The sequence below is a fragment of the Neovison vison genome, chromosome 1, assembly GCF_020171115.1.
Source record: "Neovison vison isolate M4711 chromosome 1, ASM_NN_V1, whole genome shotgun sequence".
In the NCBI taxonomy this organism is placed as follows: Eukaryota; Metazoa; Chordata; class Mammalia; order Carnivora; family Mustelidae; genus Neogale; species Neogale vison.
In genome coordinates, this window is record NC_058091.1 from 53,636,530 (window position 1) to 53,657,310 (window position 20,781).

The window sequence follows — 20,781 nt, forward strand, 5'->3', positions numbered from 1 at the left end:
GGCTAGGAGTATCTTTTTAATAGTGTATCTCTCGGACTTATATTGCTTACTGCCTTAAGCCGGGCCCTCATCTCATGCCTCCGTAACATTTGTAACCTGCCGATAACCCTGCTTTCTGTTCCCTTTATCGGTGTATCTTTCTCAGCCCTGGACTCATCTTTCTTAAACCTTTGAGCAGCAGTTAGCTAAAACCTAAGCCTCTTGAACTAGTATTCAGATTTTCTATTCACTGAACCACCTTCTCTCCAGTATCCTCCCTGAAGGCTCACCACTGTCTATAGTTAGTGTCTTTATAATTCTTTACATAGATGAAGATCACTTTGATTTCTCTGCTTTTCTACACTGATTTTCTTTTCTTTTCTTTTTAAGATTTTACTTATTTATTTGAGAGATCACAAGTAGGCAGAGAGGCAGGCAGAGAGAGGGGGAAGCAGGCTCCCCACCGAGCTGAGAGCCCAATGGGGGGCTCGATCCTGGGACCCTGAGATCATGACCTGAGCCGAAGGCAGAGGCTTAACCCACTGAGCCACACAGGTGCCCCTGATTTTCTTGTCTGCAGTTTTGCCCTCTTGTTTAGTTCATCTCCTGTGTTTCTAGGCCTAGTTTATTTTCTGTCCTCTTGAGGTCATTGACCTCTTGAGGTCACTTGGTCTCTTGTACATTTTCTGGCATACTTGCCTAATTTTACATGCCTTCTTTCTTAACCATACTTGAGGTATTTGAGAATAGGCCTCTTTTACCTTTTTTATTGCTCATTTTAATGGCTCTAACCAAGTCTAGGAGCCTGAGAAATATTTGGGCGGTGCGAGTCCTGCCGCAGAAGGAAAGATGACATGAGGCAGTGTGTGTAAACGTAAGATGCTGTACCTCACTTCTTGTGACTGTCCACAGCCACTGGTTATGCCAGTGTTTTAAGTGGGAAAATTACTAATTTTTTTTAAGATTTTATTTATTTATTTGACAGAGAGAGAGATCACAAGTAGGCAGAGAGGCAGGCAGAGAGAGTGGGAGAAGTAGGCTCCCTGCTGAGCAGAGAGCCCGATGCAGGGCTTGATCCCAGGACCCTGGGATCATGACCTGAGCCAAAGGCAGAGGTTTTAACCCACTGAGCCACCCAGGCACCCCTGAAAATGACTTAATTTTATTAATTAAAATATAAGGACTGTGATATACTCTAAATAAAATAATGTCAGCTTACACATGTACCAGTGGATACATGTGAATCCTGTACCTGTGCTGTGTTCTGGTTCTTTTGATAAAACTCTCTCTGATAATTGCTGTCTTTTCAGTTTTTAAGAATCAGATGAAGTTTTCATTCATCGTTGATGGACACCAGTGACTGCCTCTCAAAGGAGAGGTGATGATCACTTGCCTTCTATTATTTCTACCATATAACCATACTGCAGTCCATTCTTCTTGTTAGTTAAATCACCACAGACCACTGTGTGTTATAGAAATATCAGATCTTAGATTTGTGACTTCATTCATTCAGTCCTATCTTGGTTCCATTATTGCCTTGGCTTCTTTAGGTCATAGACTCTAACTTGCACGTGATTTGTGTTCATCTGTATTTGGACCACCTCCAGTTCATTATGATTTTCATGATCTTGTGTCTAATTAGACCCTCGCCAGGACCTAGAAAACGCCAGTCTCCTCAGTACAGTGACCCTAAGCCACATGGTAACCGTCCAGGCACAACTGTCAGAGTTCACCGTTCATCTGCCCACAATCTTCACAATGACAGAGGGAAAGCTGTTCGTTGTCGGGAAAAGAAAGAACAGAGTAAAGGAAGAGAGGAAAAGGTAAATGTTACTGGTTTTCATAAATGAAATATTTATTAACCTTAAAAATGAAGACTGTATAAATGTTAATAATTTTTAGTCATTGAAACCACCAGACCATAATAAAACCTTAGTCATATTCCATTTACACTGGAATTTTTCCCATTCACAATATTAAGCAAACGTTTTGGAGTATTTTTTTTATCTTTATATTTTGAAATAATTTCAGACTTGTAAACAAGTTGGTATAAATGGTATAAATTTATCCAGTTTTACCAATTATTAATATTTTACCCATTTTGCTTTATCATCTCTCTATATACAATTTTTTTTCTGTAACATTGAGAGTAAATTGTAGGTATCCTGCATGCCCTTTTACCCTTAAATACTTTAGAGTGTATTTCCTAGGTACTTGGACATTGTTCTACATAAACACAGTACAGTTGTCAAAACCCATACATTTTACATTGGTACAGTACTGTAGCAGTCCACAGACCCTCCTAATATTTAGCCCCGTTATCCCAGTAATGACATTTGTAGTTCATTTTATCCCCATGCAAGGACATAGTAGGGAAGTGTACACTACAGTTTGTTGTCATGTTTCTGTAGTCTCTTTGATAAAGAAAATGTTTCTCAGCTTTTCTCTTTTTTTTTGGCCGGCATTTTTGAAGAGGACAGCCCAGAAGTTTTGTAGAATGTGTCTCAGTTTGGACTATTTCCAATGTTTCTTCATGATTAGATGAGGGGTGTGCATTTTTGACAGGAATACCATTGAAGAAAAGTTTTGTTCTTTACAGTGTATAATAAGGAGACACAGGATGTTTATTTGTTCTGTGACTTGTGATAAATTAGAGTGCTTCGTTAGGGCGGTGTCTGCCTAGGCTCTCCACTATAAAGTTACTCTTTTTTCCCTTTATAGTAATTTGGGGGGAGATACCTTGAGACTATGTAAATATCGTATTTCTCATTAAAATTTCATCTACTTGTTTTAGCATCCAGTGATGCCTGCCTAAATGTTATTCCTGTAATTATTGAAAAATCATGATTTTCTAATGCTGTTATTTCTTCTACATTTTTTGGTATCCTGGGGCGCCTGGGTGGCTCAGTAGGTGAAGCCTCTGCCTTCGGCTCGGGTTGTGGTCCCGGGGTCCTTTGATTGAGCCCCGTGTCAGGCTCTCTGCTCAGCAGGGAACCTGCTTCCTCCTGCCCCCCTCTCTCTGCCTGCCTCTCTGCCCACTTGTGATCTCTCTCTGTCAAATAAATTTAAAAAAAAAAAAAAAAGAAAGAAAGAAAGAAACATTAATTGGTATCCTACCATAAGGAAAAATTTCATCTCTTTCTCTTTATTCAGTTTTATCAGTATGCAGTCATGGATTATTTGGTTCAGTGAATTATCATCTGTTGCTATCTTTTTGATGCTTGAATTGTCCAAGATTTGAGGAGTGTGACCTTGGAAGCTAGATCCTATCTCTTTTTTACATGTACTCATTGTTCTCTGAGTACCTCCTCATTTTCTGGCACAATAATTTTCAACAAATCAGTTATCCAAGAGAGATTAAATTAATATGATCTTGCTGGGAAGGCTCGAAAACATAAAGCTTTTCAAAAATACAGCGTGGGCTTTAGATACAGGTAGACCTGTGTTGAAGCACCAACTCTGCTCTTTCTGGCTGTGTTACTATAAGCTATTTAGTCTTTCTAAGTTTTATTTCCTCTTGTATAGAATTATTTTAACACCTGTCTCCTAGAGTTTCCATAGGGTAAGTGTGTAGCTTTTTCTGGCTCCCAGCACATACTTCTTGAGTGTCAGCTTTTACTATTTCCCACACATTCCAGGTAACTGAGATTTTCCTGTATTTGCTGTTGGTTTAGACAGTTTTGCCATTGCATTTTTTCAAAAATTAAATGAGATGTTTCAGATGTTGGTGACTATATTTAAAGTGGTCCTTAATGGATATAAAAGCAAAGGTAGAAATTGTGGGTTAAAAGCAAGACAAAAATAAATCCCCTAAAAGGAAACTCACTTAAGAAAAAAGTTCTTGTTTATCAGTGAAAGTAGTCTGACCGTCAGTTTTTAAACGTATAGTGTTTCCACTACTCTTTGGTTCTCTGCTATTTCAACCAAGAGTAGGAAATGAAAGTATACTAAATAAATGTAAAATTAGCTGCAATAAGAGGCGGTCTTATCTGTATCTCTGCTGAGTGTAGGCTTCACTTAACTGCTAAAATCCTCAGGACTTTGAGCACGGGGTATGGGACAGCAGAGAACAAATGTATAAAATAGGTTTTCTCCCTGGGGTGCCTGGGTGTCTCAGTCGGGTAAGCAAGCGTCTGCCTTCGGCTCAGGTCATGATCCCAGGGTCCTGGGATCGAGCCCGTCATCGGGCTCCCTGCCAAGGAGAAAGTCTGCTTCTCCCTCTCCCTTTGCCTGCTATTTTCTCTCTGACAAATAAATAAAATCTTTTAAAAAACAAAATAGGTTTTCCCTCCAAGTCAGCTGGTGTGTCTTGAATATATGTACCCATTGTTGAGCAGCTATACTTGGGGAGACCAAATTAATATATTTCAAGTAATTATAGCATAATTAGTTGCTTAACAGTGGTAGTAACTAATGACTAAAAAGAACAGAATTCTCAGAAGTTGGTAGTAGTCAGAAAACTTTATGGAAAGAAATAAAACCATTGAGCCATAGAAGGTGAATGGATTTTTATCCTATTTAAAATCTTTTATAACATATTCATTTTAGAAAATCAAAAATAGAATTAAGTAAAAAAAACCCTCAAACTCACATTCCTATCCCTCCTGAGATCTGTTTATCCCATGGTATATATCCTTTAACATATGCATGATTTTTTGGGGGGGGGGCACAAGTGGAATCATAATCTGTTCTTTTCAGTAATAAGTACATTCTAACAATCTTTCTGTATTGAGTTGGTCTGCTCTTCTAAATAGTAGCTGTCCAGAGGACTAGAGGAAAGGAAAACAGCACAGAGTGCTGCTCTTCAGTGCTCTCCCTTAAAGTCTGTTGTCATTGTCAGAATGAGTTGTCCATTCTTTTATTGGGGTTTGAGAGTTCTTTATATATTCTAGGTACTAGCCCTTTGTTTATATGTGTTTTGAAAACATTTTCTTTGAGTGTGCAACTTGTCTTTGTTAAATCCTTTTTACTGGATCTTTTATAAGGCAAAAGATTTTAATTTTGATGAAGTCCAGTGTTCCATTTATAAATAATTGTACCATATGATGTCAAGTTTTTAACTCTTTGCCTAGCCCTAGATCCTGAAAATTTTCTATTTTTTTCTAAAAGTTTTATAATTTTATGTTTTACATTTAAGCCCATGGTCTGTTGTGAGTTGATTTTTGTGTAAGTTGTGGACTTAGGTTGAGGTTCACTTTTTGCCTATTGTACCTGTGCAATTTCTCCAGCATCATTTGTTGAAAAGGCTATATTTTATTGAATTGCTTTCATACCTTTTTCAAAAACGATGAATTGAGAATTGTTCCTTCTGTTTTCTGGAAGAGACTGTATCAGATTAGTCATTCTTGTTTAGATGTTTGAGAAAATTGTCCAGTGAAACATCTAGGTTTGGATGTTTCTTTTTTGGTTTTAAAATTATGAATTCAATTTCCTCAGTAGTTGTAAGGCTGTTCAAATAATCTTTCATATTAGGTGAGTTGTGGTAGTTGGTTTTTCAAGACATAATCCCTATGTCTAAGTTAACAGATTTATGTATGTACAGTTTTTTGTAAGATTCCATTTTATTATTTTGGTATCTTCAAGTCTAGGTCATTTTTGACATTGATAATTGGTGTTTTCTGTTTTTTTCATTTTCAGTGCTGCTAGAAATTTGTCAGTTTCATTCACCTTTTCAAAGAACTAGTTTGTTTGTTTGTTTGTTTGTTTGTTTTTAAGATTTTATTTATTTGACTGAGACACAGTGAGAGAGGGAACACAGGCAGGGGGAGTGGGTGAGGGAGAAGGAGGCTTCTCGTTGAGCAGGGAGCCTGATGTGGGGCTCAATCCTAGGACCCTGAGATCATGACCTGAGCCAAAGGCAAATGCTTAATGACTGAGCCACCCAGGTGCCCCAGTTCTTTGTTTTATTGATTTTTCCCTGTGTTTCTTTGTTTTTCATTTCATTGGCCTTTGCTCTTATCACTGCTACTTCCTTTTTTCTCCTTGCTTTTGAGTTTATTTTTGTAATTTGGTTTTCTGATGTTCTTCTGTACATTTTTAGATGGGAGTTTAGATTATTAAGACTTATTCCCTAATCTATGCACTTAGTGCTGTAAGTTTCCCTCTCAGTACTCAGCTTTTAATTCAATGTACTTAAAAAATTTTTTTGAGACTTTATCTTTGACCCTGCAATTTAAAAGTGTGTTACGTAGTTTCTGATAGTCCAGAGATTGTGTTACTTCTCTGTTATCAATAACAGTTTCTAGTTTGAATCCTTTGTGCTTAGAGAATATATTCTGTATGATGTCATTTATTTTAAAGTTGTTGAAGTTTGTTGTATGGCCCTGAATATGGTCTGTCTTGGTATATGTTCTGTGAATACTTGAAATATGTTCTATGAGTACTTGAAAATAATGTGTATTTTGCCCTTGTTGGGTGGAACTTTCTGTTAATATCAGTTAGATTCTGCTGGATGATGGTGCTGTTCAGTTTTTCTGTATCCTTGCTGATCTTCTTTCTGGTTGTTCTGTCAGTTGTTGAGAGATGAGTTGTTGAAATCTCCAGCTATATGTAAAGGTTTGCCAATTTGTTCACTTCTCTGGGCTTTTGCTTCATATATTGTGGCTTTGTTATTCGGTGCGTTCACATTTAGGATTGCTTTGTTTTCTAGGTGGAGTCACTTGTTGATCATTATGTAATATACCTCTCTGTCTCTGGAAGGTGTTGTGTTTTGGTTTTTGGCTTTTGGTTTTTTCTTTGAAATTGACTTTGTCTGATATTAATATATCATGCCTATTTTTTTTTGATTAATGTTTGCACGTTAAACCTTTTTCCATTCTTTTACATTCACCCTACCTGTATCTTTGTATTTGGACAAGTTTCTTGATGATTGCAGATACTTGAGTCATGTTTTTAATTTATTCCACTTATTTCTTTTAGTTGGTGTGTATAGGCCATTTATGATTAATGTATTTTGTTATGTTGGATTTCAAGTCTGCTGTTTTATTTTTGGTTTTCTGATGTGGTTTTTGTTTAGTTTTTTATTCTGTGTTCTTTTTCTGGCCTTTTCATGGGGGTTACTTGAATATTTTTTAGAATTACATTTTGATATTCCATAATGGTTTTGAGTATATCCCTTTGTGTTAGCTTTCTCAGTGGTTAATCTAGATATCTCACGTGTACAAAACTTGTACTGGCTGACTGATACTGTCATTTTACCACTTTGAATAAAGTATAGAAATCTTATTTCTCTTTATATCCCTTTATCCTCTCCCAATTATAATTGTTTTTAAATATTTCCTCTCCCTCATTTAGATCTAGCCTCATCACACAGTGTTAAAGTTTTGCTTCAACTGTTAAATAAATTAGAAAACTCAAAAGGAGAAAGAAGGCCTGTTGTACTTACCCCTATATTTACTTACTGTGTCCTTTCATCCTTCCAACGGTCTTTTTTACATTGTTTCTTTTCTGTTTAGAGAACAACTTTTAACCGTTTGTTTGTTTGTTTGTTTGTTTGTTTTTTAGGGTTGGTCTTTTGGCAACAAATTCTCTTATTTTTCCTTCATCTAAGAATGTTTTGATTACCCTTCCATTCCCTGAAGGCTGGGTAGAGGATTCTGTATTAACAGTTCTTTTTCTTGAACAGTTTTGTGCCAACTCCTTCTGGCCTCCTTTTCTGAGAAGAAATTTCTCTCATTTGAATAGTTTTTCCCTATAGGCAAGGTGTTGTTTTGCTTATTACTCTCAATGGATTAATTTGGGGTCTTCTATTTCTTTCTGAAGTTTTCTGTTTTGTTGGTTTGTTTCAGATTTGCTCATAATTGCTCATTTGAAGCATTTTAAATTCATGGTGGTTTTCAAATCTGTCAGGAAATTCTATCTTGGCATGTGTTGATTGTCTTTTCATTAAGTTTGAGATCTTTTGCAGTTCTTGGTATAACAAGTGATTTTAGATTGCAACCTGGACATTTTCATATTATGTTATGAGATTGTAGATGTTATTTAATACACCTACTGTTTTACCTGACTTTTTCTGACACTGCTGTATCAGGGAAATGGGGGGGAGGGGTCACAATCAGATGAAAGTAGAAGTCCCACCCAGTCTCTGTTGACACCTGAATGGGGGAAAGGGTCTTCCATTACCACTGAGCTGTGACGGAAGTTGTCCGTGTGAACTCCAGTAACATTGTGGTGGGAGTGACCTTGTCTTAAGTCTGCAGGTCTTCCTCTGACATCACCCCAGTGCCCCGTTACTTCCGGGTGGGTCACACACTTCCTCTGTAATCTCTGCTTACTGAGTGGGAGTCCTATCATTGATTGACAGGGATGAAAATTCCAGCTCCCTAATTGACCTCTGTTATACCCTAATGGAGGTGTAGAGTACCTCATTCCAGCTTCCCAAGGGTGGAAGCCTAGGCACTCTACCTGGCTTTTGCTTGCCTGGCTAGGTCTGGGATCCAGCCTTTCTTGAGGTGCTTTTGACTAGAGTGTTGTCTGGAAGTTCTGTCTTGCTAGCCTCCTTCTTTCTTGGTCCTCTGGCTAGAGAGCAAGCCTTTGTTGGGTTTTTGTGTGCCCATGGCGTTTCTGGGTTTTTGGCTTCTTTGACCTTGAGTCCGGATTTATGAAAGAGAAAGAAAACCTAGAAGGTACACCACCTTGTATAGGTTCCCTGATTGGCCTTCCTTTCTCTATACTTTTCAAAATCCTGTCTTTGTTAAATTCTAATGCCAGGATTTTTAGTTCTCCATAGCACTCTGTTTTCCTGTGAGTGAAAGTCTAGCTGTCACTTTAAATTATTTTAATTGAGATAGTGGATTTGGATTTTGTGTGTATAATGTTGCCAGCTTTTATAATAACTGGTTTTAAACCTGGGTATTTAAATCCTGGGTAACTGGTTCATCTTCAATTTTATTTTAAGCATCAGAAAGGACACTGTGTTCTTTTTAGCCCCTCTCCTGCTCCCTTTCACCTGCTAGTAATTGGTAGCATTTTTACTCAGAGCAAGTTATTAAATCAATAATGTGCTTAAAGGAAACTGTACTATTTCAGCTAATTAAATAAAATCCTATCAAAAACATCAGCACTTCAAATTCCATATCTCCCTTTGGTGACCTATTATTTGTTTCTCCTTTCTGCCTAGCTTAAATTCATTTTTGCTTTGTCTGCAGACATCCCACCAGCACTGTGTTCTGTGGGAGGAAAGAAAACAACTAGAAAGTGCTTTTCTATCTGTGTCTTCCTAGGCTCACAGTGTGAGTTCCCAGTAATCAAGGACAGTGTCTTCTTTCTGTCCCCAACAGCCGCTAGCACAGAATGAGTTCTTGGTAAATATTTGTGAATGAACAACAACTGCATAAATCCTAAAAGATAACCATCTTCTCTTTTCTTTATTTTTTAACTTTTTATTTTATTTTATGTTTTTTAAAGATTTTTTAAAAATTCATTTATTTGAGAGAGAGAGAACAAGTAGGCAAAAGTGGCAGGCAGAGGGGAAGGGGGAAGCAGGCTCCTCGCCAAGCAGGGAGCCCCTGGGATCATGACCTGAGCCGAAGGCAGATGCTTAACCAACTGAGCCACCCAGGTGCCCCTTATTTATTTGTTTTTTAAAGTTTATTTTATTTTATTGTTTTAGTGATGTCTGCACCCAACGTGGGGCTTGAACTCACAACCCTGAGATCAAGAGTCTCGTGCTTTTCTGTCTGAGCCAGCCAGGATCCCCAGCCTTCTAAAGACTGCACAATACCTTCCTTGAATTTTGTATGTTTGTGTTGAATAGTGAATATGTGTATTGTAAGACACTTTTTTGACCATCTAGTGTTAAGACCTTTGAATATATAAATATTGGTTAAGCTTAGATGTTAATACTGACTTTAGATAGCACTGCTGACAGAGAAAGCACATATGGGCAAAACAACGTTAATGAGACAGGGTAAGAATTCTTGTACAAGACCAAGTAAATGACTGTTCACAGTAAGGCAGCGCGTCATAAATTTTCTTGTCTTAAAAAATTCATGAGTGTCTTTGATGTTTTCACAGCCCCTCAAGGACAAAAAGAATACCCATACACCGGTGCAGAAGTTCAGTTCAGATAACTTTGGGCACTGCTCAGTTTCTCAGACTTCAGACACAGAGTGGATATTTCACTCTAATTCCTCTTTCACCTTGATTTTCTCCCGCTATTTCTCTTATCACAGAAACTGCCAGAAACCCAGCCTGACAAAAATATGGCATCACTGAAAGGAATGTAGAAGTTTTAATCTAGAGACAGAGAGGGAGCTGGTATTTCACGCAGAGTTCAGCAGAAAATGCTGGGTTTCACTAAAAAATGTAAAATATCTTGCAGCGCTCTGTGAGCTTGCCATTGTGCCCTGGAGTACTTCAGTACATGGCCTAGGAGCTGGAGCCCTATGGGCTGCAGTCATGGAGGGTGGGAAGGGATCGCTCCTGGGGATGGTGTCTGTCTTGGAGCAGGGTGGGAACAGAGAAAAGCAAAATTGTAGGAGCATTGATGAGGGCCAAGGAGGTGGTTAAGAGTGAGCCATCGATGGGGCACCTGCGTGGCTCAGTCTATCCAGCATCCAACTTTTGGTTTTGGCTCTGGTCGTGACCTCAGGATTGTGAGATGGAGACTTGCATGGGGCTTCACGCTCAGCATGGAGTTTGCTTGAGATTCTTTGCCTTTCCCTCTGCTTCCCGCCCAGCTCACATGCACAAGCTCACTCTCGCTCTCAAATAAATAAATTACATCTTTAAAAAAAAAAAAAAAAAAGCGATGGGTGCCTGGGTGGCTCAGTGGGCTAAAGCCTCTGCCTTCGGCTCAGGTCATGATCTCAGGGTCCTGGGATCGAGCCCTGCATTGGGCTCTCTGCTCGGCAGGGAGCCTGCTTCCCCCTCTCTCTCTGCCTGCCTCTCTGCCTACTTGTGATCTGTCTCTGCCAAAGAAATAAATAAAATCTTAAAAAAAAAAAAAAAGCGAGCTGTAATCTTAACTACATAAGCCATCTGTCTTTAACAGTTCATCTTAGTGTTGACTTTTTTGATTTTCACCAATTCGTATGCATATTATTTTTTTTTCTTGAACACTTTCATCATACTTTTTTTTTTTAAAGATTTTATTTATTTGACAGAGAGAGATCACAAGTAGGCAGAGAGGCAAGCAGAGAGAGAGAGAGAGGGAGGGAGGAGGAAGCAGGCTCTCTGCCTAGCAGAGAGCCCGATGCAGGACTTGATCCCAGGACCCTGAGATCATGACCTGAGCTGAAGGCAGAGGCTTCTCTGCCTTCCCACTGAGCCACTGAGCCACCCAGGCAGCCCCATACTTTTTTTTTTTTAAGATTTTATTTATTTATTTGCCAGAGAGAGAGAGAGAGCGAGCACAGGCAGGCGGAGTGGCAGCAGAGGCAGAGGGAGAAGCAGGCTCCTCGCCGAGCAAGGAGCCCGATGTAGGACTTGATCCCAGGACGCTGGGATCATGACCTGAGCCAAAGGCAGCCGCTTAACCAACTGAGCCACCCAGGAGTCCCCTTTCATCATACTTTTAATGTAAAAGTAAAAATTGAGTATGAAACTGATGTTGGTGTAGAGGTTAACTTAATAGTCTTGGATTCTCTTGTTACTTGTACTATTATATTAGCTCTTTTAAAAATATCACTGGAGTCCAGTCTTTGTTTCTGAGTATCATTTTTGAGTCAATCAGAAGTTCTTTTGTTCTTCTCCCAATGTAGAACAAATCACCTGCTGCAGTTACTGAACCAGAGACAAGTAAATTTGATAGTACCGGATATGATAAGGACTTAGTGGAAGCTTTGGAAAGAGATATAATTTCTCAGAATCCCAATGTTCGATGGTAAGTTATAGCACAGCAAGATAACTGGTGCTGATAATGCTTTTTGGAAAAGTAAAGGGAACCATTACTTTCAGTAAATGCACTGAAGATCATCAGCCCTTGAGGCTGGAGTGAGAGTGCCTGCAATGTAAGCCCAGTGGTTCCGGCTATACCAGATTTTTGTCTGAGATCTTTATTTAATAAAATAACAAACGATAAATAAGTTTCTATTAAGTAAAAAAATCTCATAATTTATATCAGACATCTCTTCTTTTTGGGACATCCTCTGATGCTGAAATGGCACGGATTCTTAGGCATGTGTGTTGTTTGCTTTTGTTTTTTTGTTCCTATGTAAGCTCTGTGCCCAAGTGGGACTTAAACTCAACCCCTACGCAGATCAGGAGTTGCAGTGCTCTAGCGACTGAGCCAACCAGATGCCCCATTGTTGCTTGTTATCTATAGGTTTATCCCATGCATGTTGCTTTTATTTTCTGTGACTTTGAGCAGTGATTCTCAGCTTGACTTACTGTATCTAATCAAAGAACTGTAATTATCACACGGAGTTCTAAAAGCTCCCTTTCAAAAAAATTTAAATTAAAAAAAAATCAAAGGCCCTCTTTCCCACAAAATTAGGTACATTCTGCTATGTATTTTTCATTAAAATCTTAATGATTTTTAGGTATGACTTTGGGGACATTTTAAAAAATATTTTTTGATATTTGGTATTTATATAGTAAACATGTATTTTCATGAAAATGCCACATGTACCAGTAATAGTAGTAGCAGTAAGAGTTTTCTGGTGGTCGGTGGTAACTTCATAGTAGTCTCTGTGATACTCTTTATCCTTGGTGTCTACATTTTAATAGGGTTGGGGGCAAAGCAGCAATATTGGAGCCTTGTCTCTGCTTTACACCCTTTTTATTCTTACTTTTTAAAAAAGATTTTACTTATTTATTTGACAGAGACACAGCGAGAGAGGGATCACAAGCAGGGGGAGTGGGAGAGGGAGAAGCAGGCTTCCCGCTGAGCTGAGAGCCCGATGTGGGGCTCGATCCCAGGACCCTGAGCTAAAGGCAGATGATTAACTGTCTGAGCCCCCCCCCTTTTAAATGGACCCATTGTTTCTAAATCATGTAGTTTATGAAAATGAGCATCACAGAGCAGGAATTTAAAATGAGATGGCATAATAAATACTTAAGAGTGGGCCTGTAGACCAGTGGTGTCATTCACCAAGTTGGAAATCATTATTGCCAGGAATTGAAGATTCAGGTGGTGCTGCACGTGTCCTGGCTGGTGTGGCAGGCCTCCTCCCTGTGTGCGAGTTCACTTGTGCCAGGCGCAGGGCTTCGCAGTCTGGCAGCTGTCGAAAACGGTGCTTCTGTGTTTTGCAAGAGTGCCTACAGCTAAATATGTGGTCTTAGAGGGTGTTGATAAAATATATCCTCTTTCAGGGATGATATTGCTGATTTAGTAGAAGCTAAAAAGTTGCTGAAGGAAGCTGTGGTGTTACCAATGTGGATGCCAGAATTCTTTAAGGGCATTAGGAGACCATGGAAAGTAAGTTTATTACTGTTAATAGTGTTGTCAAAGTGAACGGCAAGTACTTTGCTGTAGAAAACCAGTATTTATCTTATTCAGGGAAGTGAGGGGAAAGAATAAGTAAGGCACATTTTATGTTATTTATTTATTTTTTAAGGAAAATTTTGAAGTAAATGATATGTAACTCCATATTTTGTTTAGACCAAAAGCTATTGCAAGGTTCATAGAGTAATAAATAGGTACAGTGTGACCTTTGGAAATTTGATTTAGAATGAGCTCATATTTGCAAATATGAACAAGTTGCCTAATGCAGAACTACTCCATTGGGTGTATCTGCTACAGAACTTATATCCTCTACTTCTTGCTGTTGTCCTTAAGAAATTGAGACCTATCTGTCTGTATTGAATGGATACTTTTTTAAAAAGTCATGAGTTGACCTGAAAAGAGACTGAAAAAAACTTGATTGGACATAGAAAATGTGGTCATGGCTAACTCTGTACTTACTAAAAATTCTTGAAATATTAAATGATAAGCGAGCTACAAAATTCTGGACATTCTTTGAGTACAACTATGTAACAACAACAAAAAAAAAAACCCCAGTTTGTTTGATCTAAAGACTAGCACTAGGAAATGTATCCAAATACTATTGGTACCTGTGTTAGGGTGTAATTATTACAATGTCAGTATTATAACATTGTATTTTTCTCATTTGAGTTCCACGTTTTTAATAATGTAGTTACCTTTTGTAATGAAAAAAATAACTTGGTGATAAATTATCCTTTTGCTTATTTTTATTTTTCTTAATATTTTATGTTAGTTGAAAATTAATTCTTAGTAATGGAATTCTTGTGAATTAGAACAGTGGCAGGTAAATCTTTCAGTTATGTTATTATTTTCCCCGACAGGGAGTGTTGATGGTTGGCCCACCTGGCACAGGAAAGACCCTTCTTGCTAAGGCAGTAGCTACGGAATGCAAGACAACGTTCTTCAATGTGTCTTCGTCAACTCTGACTTCCAAATACAGAGGGGAGTCTGAGAAGCTTGTTCGTCTTCTCTTCGAAATGGTGAATGTTTGAGACCGCTCTAATGATTCTTTACCTCTAAAAGGGATGGAAGTGAGTCATAACTATCTCCAGTGTATAGAGTAGCTGGGCTGGATGATACTGTGCCCAGAGTGTGATTCCCCTGCCCTCGAAGCTAGAACCCACGAATCACATGAGTAACTGGAGTTTTTCTGTGTCTCCTTTACTCCAGAGGAAGAGCCATCTCTGTTGGCTTATGGACATGCTCACATTATGGGATTTGCCTTCCTAATCTATTCTAGGCGTTTGAAATTATTGTTTTTTAAATCAGTAGGCTTATTTATAATATGATAAGTGCAGTGTTGTAACAGTAACATGAGATGGTGAAAATCAAGTAGTTATGGAAGTTAGATCCCTGCAGTCTATTAACTATGCTAAATACCTTAAGTTTAATGATCCAGACTTTGGATTGTTTCTCCTTTTCTTATTACTTTGAGTTTCTTTTTTTCCCTTCTTCAGCTCCCACTAATCTGAGTATCAGTAGAAGGAATTAACATTTAACAAGTTCATAGTAGAGTGGATTAAATTCAACAGCTTTTTAGACTTCTGACTCTGTTAAGCTTCATTGATTATTTCAGTTTGCCTCATTTAAGAAATAGTGTAGTTACTTGTATCAGGACAGAGTTATGCTTATTATATGGACAGGGACTTGCATGCTTAACTTTAAAGACTTCACTGGGGACAACCCCTTAGAGGACCGTGTTTTTTTTTTTTTTAAAGATTTTATTTATTTATTTTACAGAGCGAGATCACAAGTAGGCAGAGAGGCAGGCAGAGAGAGAAAGGAGGGAGCAGGCTCCCTTCTGAGCAGAGAGCCTGATGCGGGACTCGATCCCAGGACCCTGAGATCATGACCTGAGCTGAAGGCATCGGCTTAACCCACTGAGCCACCCAGGCACCCAGAGGACCGTGTTAATATGACACTAGATCTTACTTCCTAGACTCAGAATAAAACAAAACAAGTAAATGAAAACGCTTAAGATTTAAGGTTATCCATTTTCTGTAAAGGTTTCTCCCTGTTTGAATTCCCATATTCTCCTTCAAGTTTGATAATTCATATGGCAGGAGGCAAATTCCAACAGGTTCTTAATAGTTTATCAGAAATTTATACGGTAGTAGGGGAATCTGTAGCTCATACTGTAGTAGTGGAGAACCTCTTAGATGAGTTTGAAAAATTAGTTTGTCCTTTGCTTCAGGGGAAGGAGAATTACATTGCCAGGATTCCAGAATACTCAGCCTTTAAAAAAAATTCTAAAACGTAAATAGAATAAACAGCTAAGTTTGGATTCTATAGGGTGCAGTGGCCCGGCTTCAGATCCCACCTGTGTCATCTCTTTCCTAGCTGGCTAACTCTGGGCAAATTCCTTTGCTGCTCCTCAGTTTATCTGTAAGAGGATGACTGTAACACAGGAGCTGCCTCTGTAATGTTCGGATGGCGCAACGAGCTAATGCCTGTGAATTGCTTACTGTAGAGCCTGAATCATAGGGGCTAATCGGTAGTAGCTGTTCTGTTTCAGGATTATTTGATATATTTTCTAATGGAGAGTTTATATTAAAAAAAAAAGCCATTTTTTTTCTGTGCTGGGAAGCCTCTTACAAAATCCCAATTTACATTATTTTTTATAGTGAGGGTTATGAAGGCTTATCAAACAGCTTGTTTTTTACTGGCTTCCCTGTTGTTAACCATTTTTAGGTAAGTGCCTGCTTCTCTGGAATCTGCTACTTTGAGTTGCCTGCTGCTGAGTAGTGGGGCTGAGTCACTGGCCAGTTTGGAGCTTCTGCCTTTGGGACTTCTGATTAGGGCTCATATTTAAAACTCAAATTAAAACTGGTTTAATTTTTTCCCCCCTGTTCATCATATGGACTCTTTCCTGGAGTGAAGAGTACTGCCTCTCATACCTTGTTTTGTCTGCTCTGTAGCTGACTTGCCTCTCCCCCAGGACCCAGCCCCATTGCCCTGAATCTCTCAAAGCAAACATATTTCAAGTGTTCTTTTTTTGTTCTTTTCTTTTCTCTTTTCCAAGGCCTGTATTTTTAAAAATGCCACTTAAATATAAATGTTTCCAGGATTTTTCTCATGACATGGTAGCAAACATAACCAAAACTTAATGGTGTAATTTTTGTTGATTGTCAAGAATTTTCATTTTCAAGTACCAGAAACCTAATCAAATGAGTTTAAACCAAAAGAATAATATATTGGATCATGCAGTTAGGAATTTTCAGAATCTATTTTAGCTTTTTAGGCCTAGCAGGATCTAACAATTTAGATGTTTGGGGGGATGTCTCTTTGACCTTTGCCTGTCTGTTTACCTTTGGGTTGGCTTTGATAGCCATCAGTGCCTTAAGCCTTGTTTTTATTATCTTTATGGTAATCTCTGAGAAATTAGCCCTCATTGGATATTTCATTTAAAAATAATAACTATGGAGGCGCTTGGGTGGTTCATTCAGTTAGGCATCGACTCTTGATTTTGGCTCAGGTCATGAACTCAGAGTTGTGAGATGGAGCCCCACGCTGGGCTCCAGGCTCAGAGGGAGGCTGTTCTCTCCCTCGCTGTCCTCCTTTCGCCCTCTGTCCCTCCCCTCACTTGTGCTCTCTCACTATAAAATAAATCTTTAAAAATGATTATGAACTTTAGTTACTATAATAAATGTATTGTCAAAAGAAGAATGGCAATTTAATTAGGATTTCTTAGAAGGAATCTATGATTTTATTTAAAGTAATGATTCTTGGTAACCAACTTTTTTCTAGAACTGTAGAACACTTACCACTCTCTGTAAATGTTTTCCCACCACTGTTGACTTGTTGTAGCAAATAAGGTAATTCTGTATTTATATCACTTATGAATATTAAAGTACTGCCATATCATATTGAAGTCTAGGATGAGTTTCCATTCGAAGCTGTCTTTTAGCTGCTCCAGTTTATCTTCTCCCAGTGCTGGGACGAGAGATGTGTGATGTGGGCTCTTTTCTAATTGTTGCCAATTATTTTTTAAATGATATAAAGACCTGATGTTACATGGTTTCTTTATTTAGGCTCGATTTTACTCTCCAGCCACCATATTTATCGATGAGATAGATTCTATTTGTAGTCGCAGAGGGACTTCTGAAGAGCACGAAGCAAGCAGACGGGTGAAAGCCGAGCTGCTGGTTCAGATGGATGGTATGTGTATGTCTGTGCGTTGACCAAGCTCTACTCCTAGGGCTAAGCCACACAGCTCCTGCCGACCAGAGAGGGCTGGCAAGGAGGTCCTGGAGATCGACTGTATTGTGGGGATATGCCAGAAATAAAGGCTGTTCACAGAGCACTCATGGGCACATGCTCGGATTTCTTATTTTCAGCATGAAATTGAAATAAATGTAAATAAATTTGCCTGAGGGATATGTATGTTTTTGAAAACTTTCAAGAAATTGGTATGTAGTTAAACTGGGCAGGTCTTTTGATTAAATATTTTGCGTCCTATTAAAACATTTTTCTTGGGCCACAAATTCATATATGTACCATTTAGCTTTAGAAGTCTTAGGGAGGCTTAACAGTTACACTGCCTTGCAATTTAGTGCTAAATATGTGATGATCTTTAAATAGTTGAGCTTTATTTTCTATACTCTGACTTCCTGTCTTTTTACATTCTCTTCTCCCTTTTTTTAGGTGTTGGAGGTGCTTCTGAAAATGATGACCCTTCCAAAATGGTTATGGTTCTGGCAGCTACTAATTTTCCCTGGGATATTGATGAGGCATTAAGACGACGTCTTGAAAAAAGAATCTATATTCCATTACCATCAGGTTATCTGTATTTGAATCTTGTCTGAAAGCTCATGTTAACTCTTAGGTTGTTTTGCTTAGAGATTTTAAAATTTGGTAGTAATTAATTTAATTTAATTTCCTTTAAAGAGACAAATGTAGATTGTCTTTCCTTATATTAACTGGTACCAGAAAATTTTTTTTCTGAAAGCCTTGTTAACAGAAAATTTAAAAAAATAAGAAAAAAAAATTATTTGAGACAGAGAGAGCAAGTGAGTGCACAAGCCAGGGGAGAGGCAGAAGGAGAAGCAGATTCCCTGCCAAGCAGGGAGTCCAGTGTGGGGCTCAGTCCCAGGACCCCAAGACTGTGATCTGAGCTGAAGGCAGACACTCAGCTGACTGAGCCACCTGCTACCAGAAAATTTTAAATTTAGAAGGGTCTTAAATTTTTAAGCAAATGAGCTCTAAGAATTGGAAAACAACTTCTCATACGAAGTAGATTTGAGAAAAAATAACAATATGTTTATGTTGAAGTCTTACATTTTTAAATTTGTTTCCATCATTAGCAAAAGGCAGGGAGGAGCTGTTACGAATAAGTCTACGTGAACTGGAATTGGCCGATGATGTTGACCTTGCAAGCATAGCAGAAAATATGGAAGGTTATTCAGGTGCAGACATTACCAATGTGTGCAGGTATGAATTATTTTGAAAGCATAGGGTATGTGGGTATAAACTTTTGTTATGAAGTTTTTATGCTGAATTAATAAAATGGGTGAAGAATAAAAACCCACATTAGAATTTCTAGTGAGAGACGAGAGTTTTGGGATTAAGTTTGTGGTAAGGTGCTGGTAAGAATTTGGGTGTCTTGCATGTCATTGAATAGTCTGCAGTGCTTTTGAAAGCTACAAGTTCAGGAAGCTAATGTTAGAGCAATTGGTATAATACAGAAAATGAGTAATTTTCTTGGATTAAAAAAATGTTAGTGTACTTCTTCAGTATTTTTCCTAAGAAGTGTGAAATGGATTGGGCATACTCCAGGGGAGTACAATCCCATTTTCAGTGCAGGTGTCTTAAATATGACAGGAACAGGAGTAAAAAAGAAAAAAGACAGTCTCTAATCCAGTTGATTGAAGTAGGTTTTGTCCTATTAGTTCATATGTTTATCAGCAAGGTACTCACTGTAAAGTATACCACACGGGCTTGTTGTGAGCTTAGGTGAGAACGTGTGGATGGAAGGCAGCTGTAGGGTGCTGTCCCTTTGCATAAATGGTGGCTGTTATTAAAGCTGAAACTTTTTTTAAAGAATTTATTTATTTATTTGACAGAGAGATATCACAAGTAGGCAGAAAGGCAGGCAGAGAGAGAGAGGAGGAAGCAGGCTCCCTGCTGAGCAGAGAGCCCGATGCAGGGCTCAGTCCCAGGACCCTGAGATCATGACCTGAGCTGAAGGCAGAGGCTTAACCCACTGAGCCACCCAGGCGCCCCAATTGCTAGCTTCTTTATTACACCCTTTTACTTTTTCTTGGCTTCCTACTCAGTTTCAGTTACTTAAATTTATTAATATCCTTAATTCATCATGGAATATTTAACAGCTAAAAAATATCTCAGAACAGGCCTTATATTCTGATAAGAGTCTATGCAGTACTAAGTGTATATAGTGGGTAATTATAAAATACCACTTACTGAAAAGATTTTCTGTTCAAAAGAAAAAAGATTTTCTTTTCACAGAAAAAAGATTTTCTGTTTGATTTTATTCAATCAAAATAACACTTTGTTTTAAATTTAAAACCTAGGGATGCATCTCTGATGGCAATGAGAAGGCGCATTGAAGGTTTGACGCCAGAAGAGATCAGAAATCTTTCAAGAGAGGAAATGCACATGCCTACAACTATGGAGGACTTTGAAATGGCTTTAAAAAAGGTCTCTAAGTCCGTTTCTGCTGCAGACATTGAAAGATATGAGAAGTGGATATTCGAATTTGGATCATGCTAAATTCTCACAGTAAACTGTGAGAAACCGGCCTTAAGTGTTTGATTAATAATTAAATGTAGTATTTCATTGCACTGAGTGCTATATTTTTTTAAACTTTGATAATGGTAAGATTTAAAAAAAAAAAGTATGATTCTGAATAAAGGCAATTTTTTAAAGCTGCAAGCACACGTGTTTTACTTTAGCATTACCCGATTTTCTCTTTCACGGACCACGTTCTGTTGCAGCACAGGGGTGATTACTTAGCTTGGAAAAGTGTCTTTACGTGCACTTCCAAATACAGCATCTTCTCTTCCACTGTCCAGCTGCTATTCCTTCTAGGGCGTAAGACTGGCTCTAGCACCTTGGATGCCAGTAGATAACTGAAAATTCCCAAACGTTTTTACAGAAGCAGCCAGTTGATGCACAAACCACGGCTCTGGTGTGCCTTCCTGCTTGAGGTTACAGTAGCTTCCCTCCCCTTCCTGGGAGAGCTTTAAAGACCTTTCATTTTATAATGCACTTAGAAAACTAAATATATATATATGCACACACACGCGCGCGCACTCTTGCTTGACTTTATTCTGCCCACATTCGAGGATGCACTGTAGGCAAGCGGATGCTTGTCAGCCCGTGCTGCTCACTGTGTTCTAATGAATGAAACTCATGAA

At 38.4% G+C, this 20,781-nt stretch overlaps 1 protein-coding gene across 1 annotated transcript in view; it reads left to right on the top strand.

The window, feature by feature from the left end:
* Positions 1-20,296, top strand: part of KATNA1 (katanin catalytic subunit A1) — a 35,670-nt gene extending 15,374 nt beyond the window's left edge. The window contains exons 4-11 of the mRNA XM_044247063.1: positions 1,622-1,802; positions 11,682-11,803; positions 13,234-13,339; positions 14,227-14,385; positions 17,437-17,563; positions 18,050-18,184; positions 18,709-18,835; positions 19,936-20,296. Of these exons, the coding sequence (XP_044102998.1) occupies positions 1,622-1,802; positions 11,682-11,803; positions 13,234-13,339; positions 14,227-14,385; positions 17,437-17,563; positions 18,050-18,184; positions 18,709-18,835; positions 19,936-20,134 (1,156 nt within the window). The 3' untranslated portion in view covers positions 20,135-20,296. The remainder of the gene's footprint in view (positions 1-1,621; positions 1,803-11,681; positions 11,804-13,233; positions 13,340-14,226; positions 14,386-17,436; positions 17,564-18,049; positions 18,185-18,708; positions 18,836-19,935) is intronic.
* Positions 20,297-20,781: the final 485 nt, after the last annotated feature.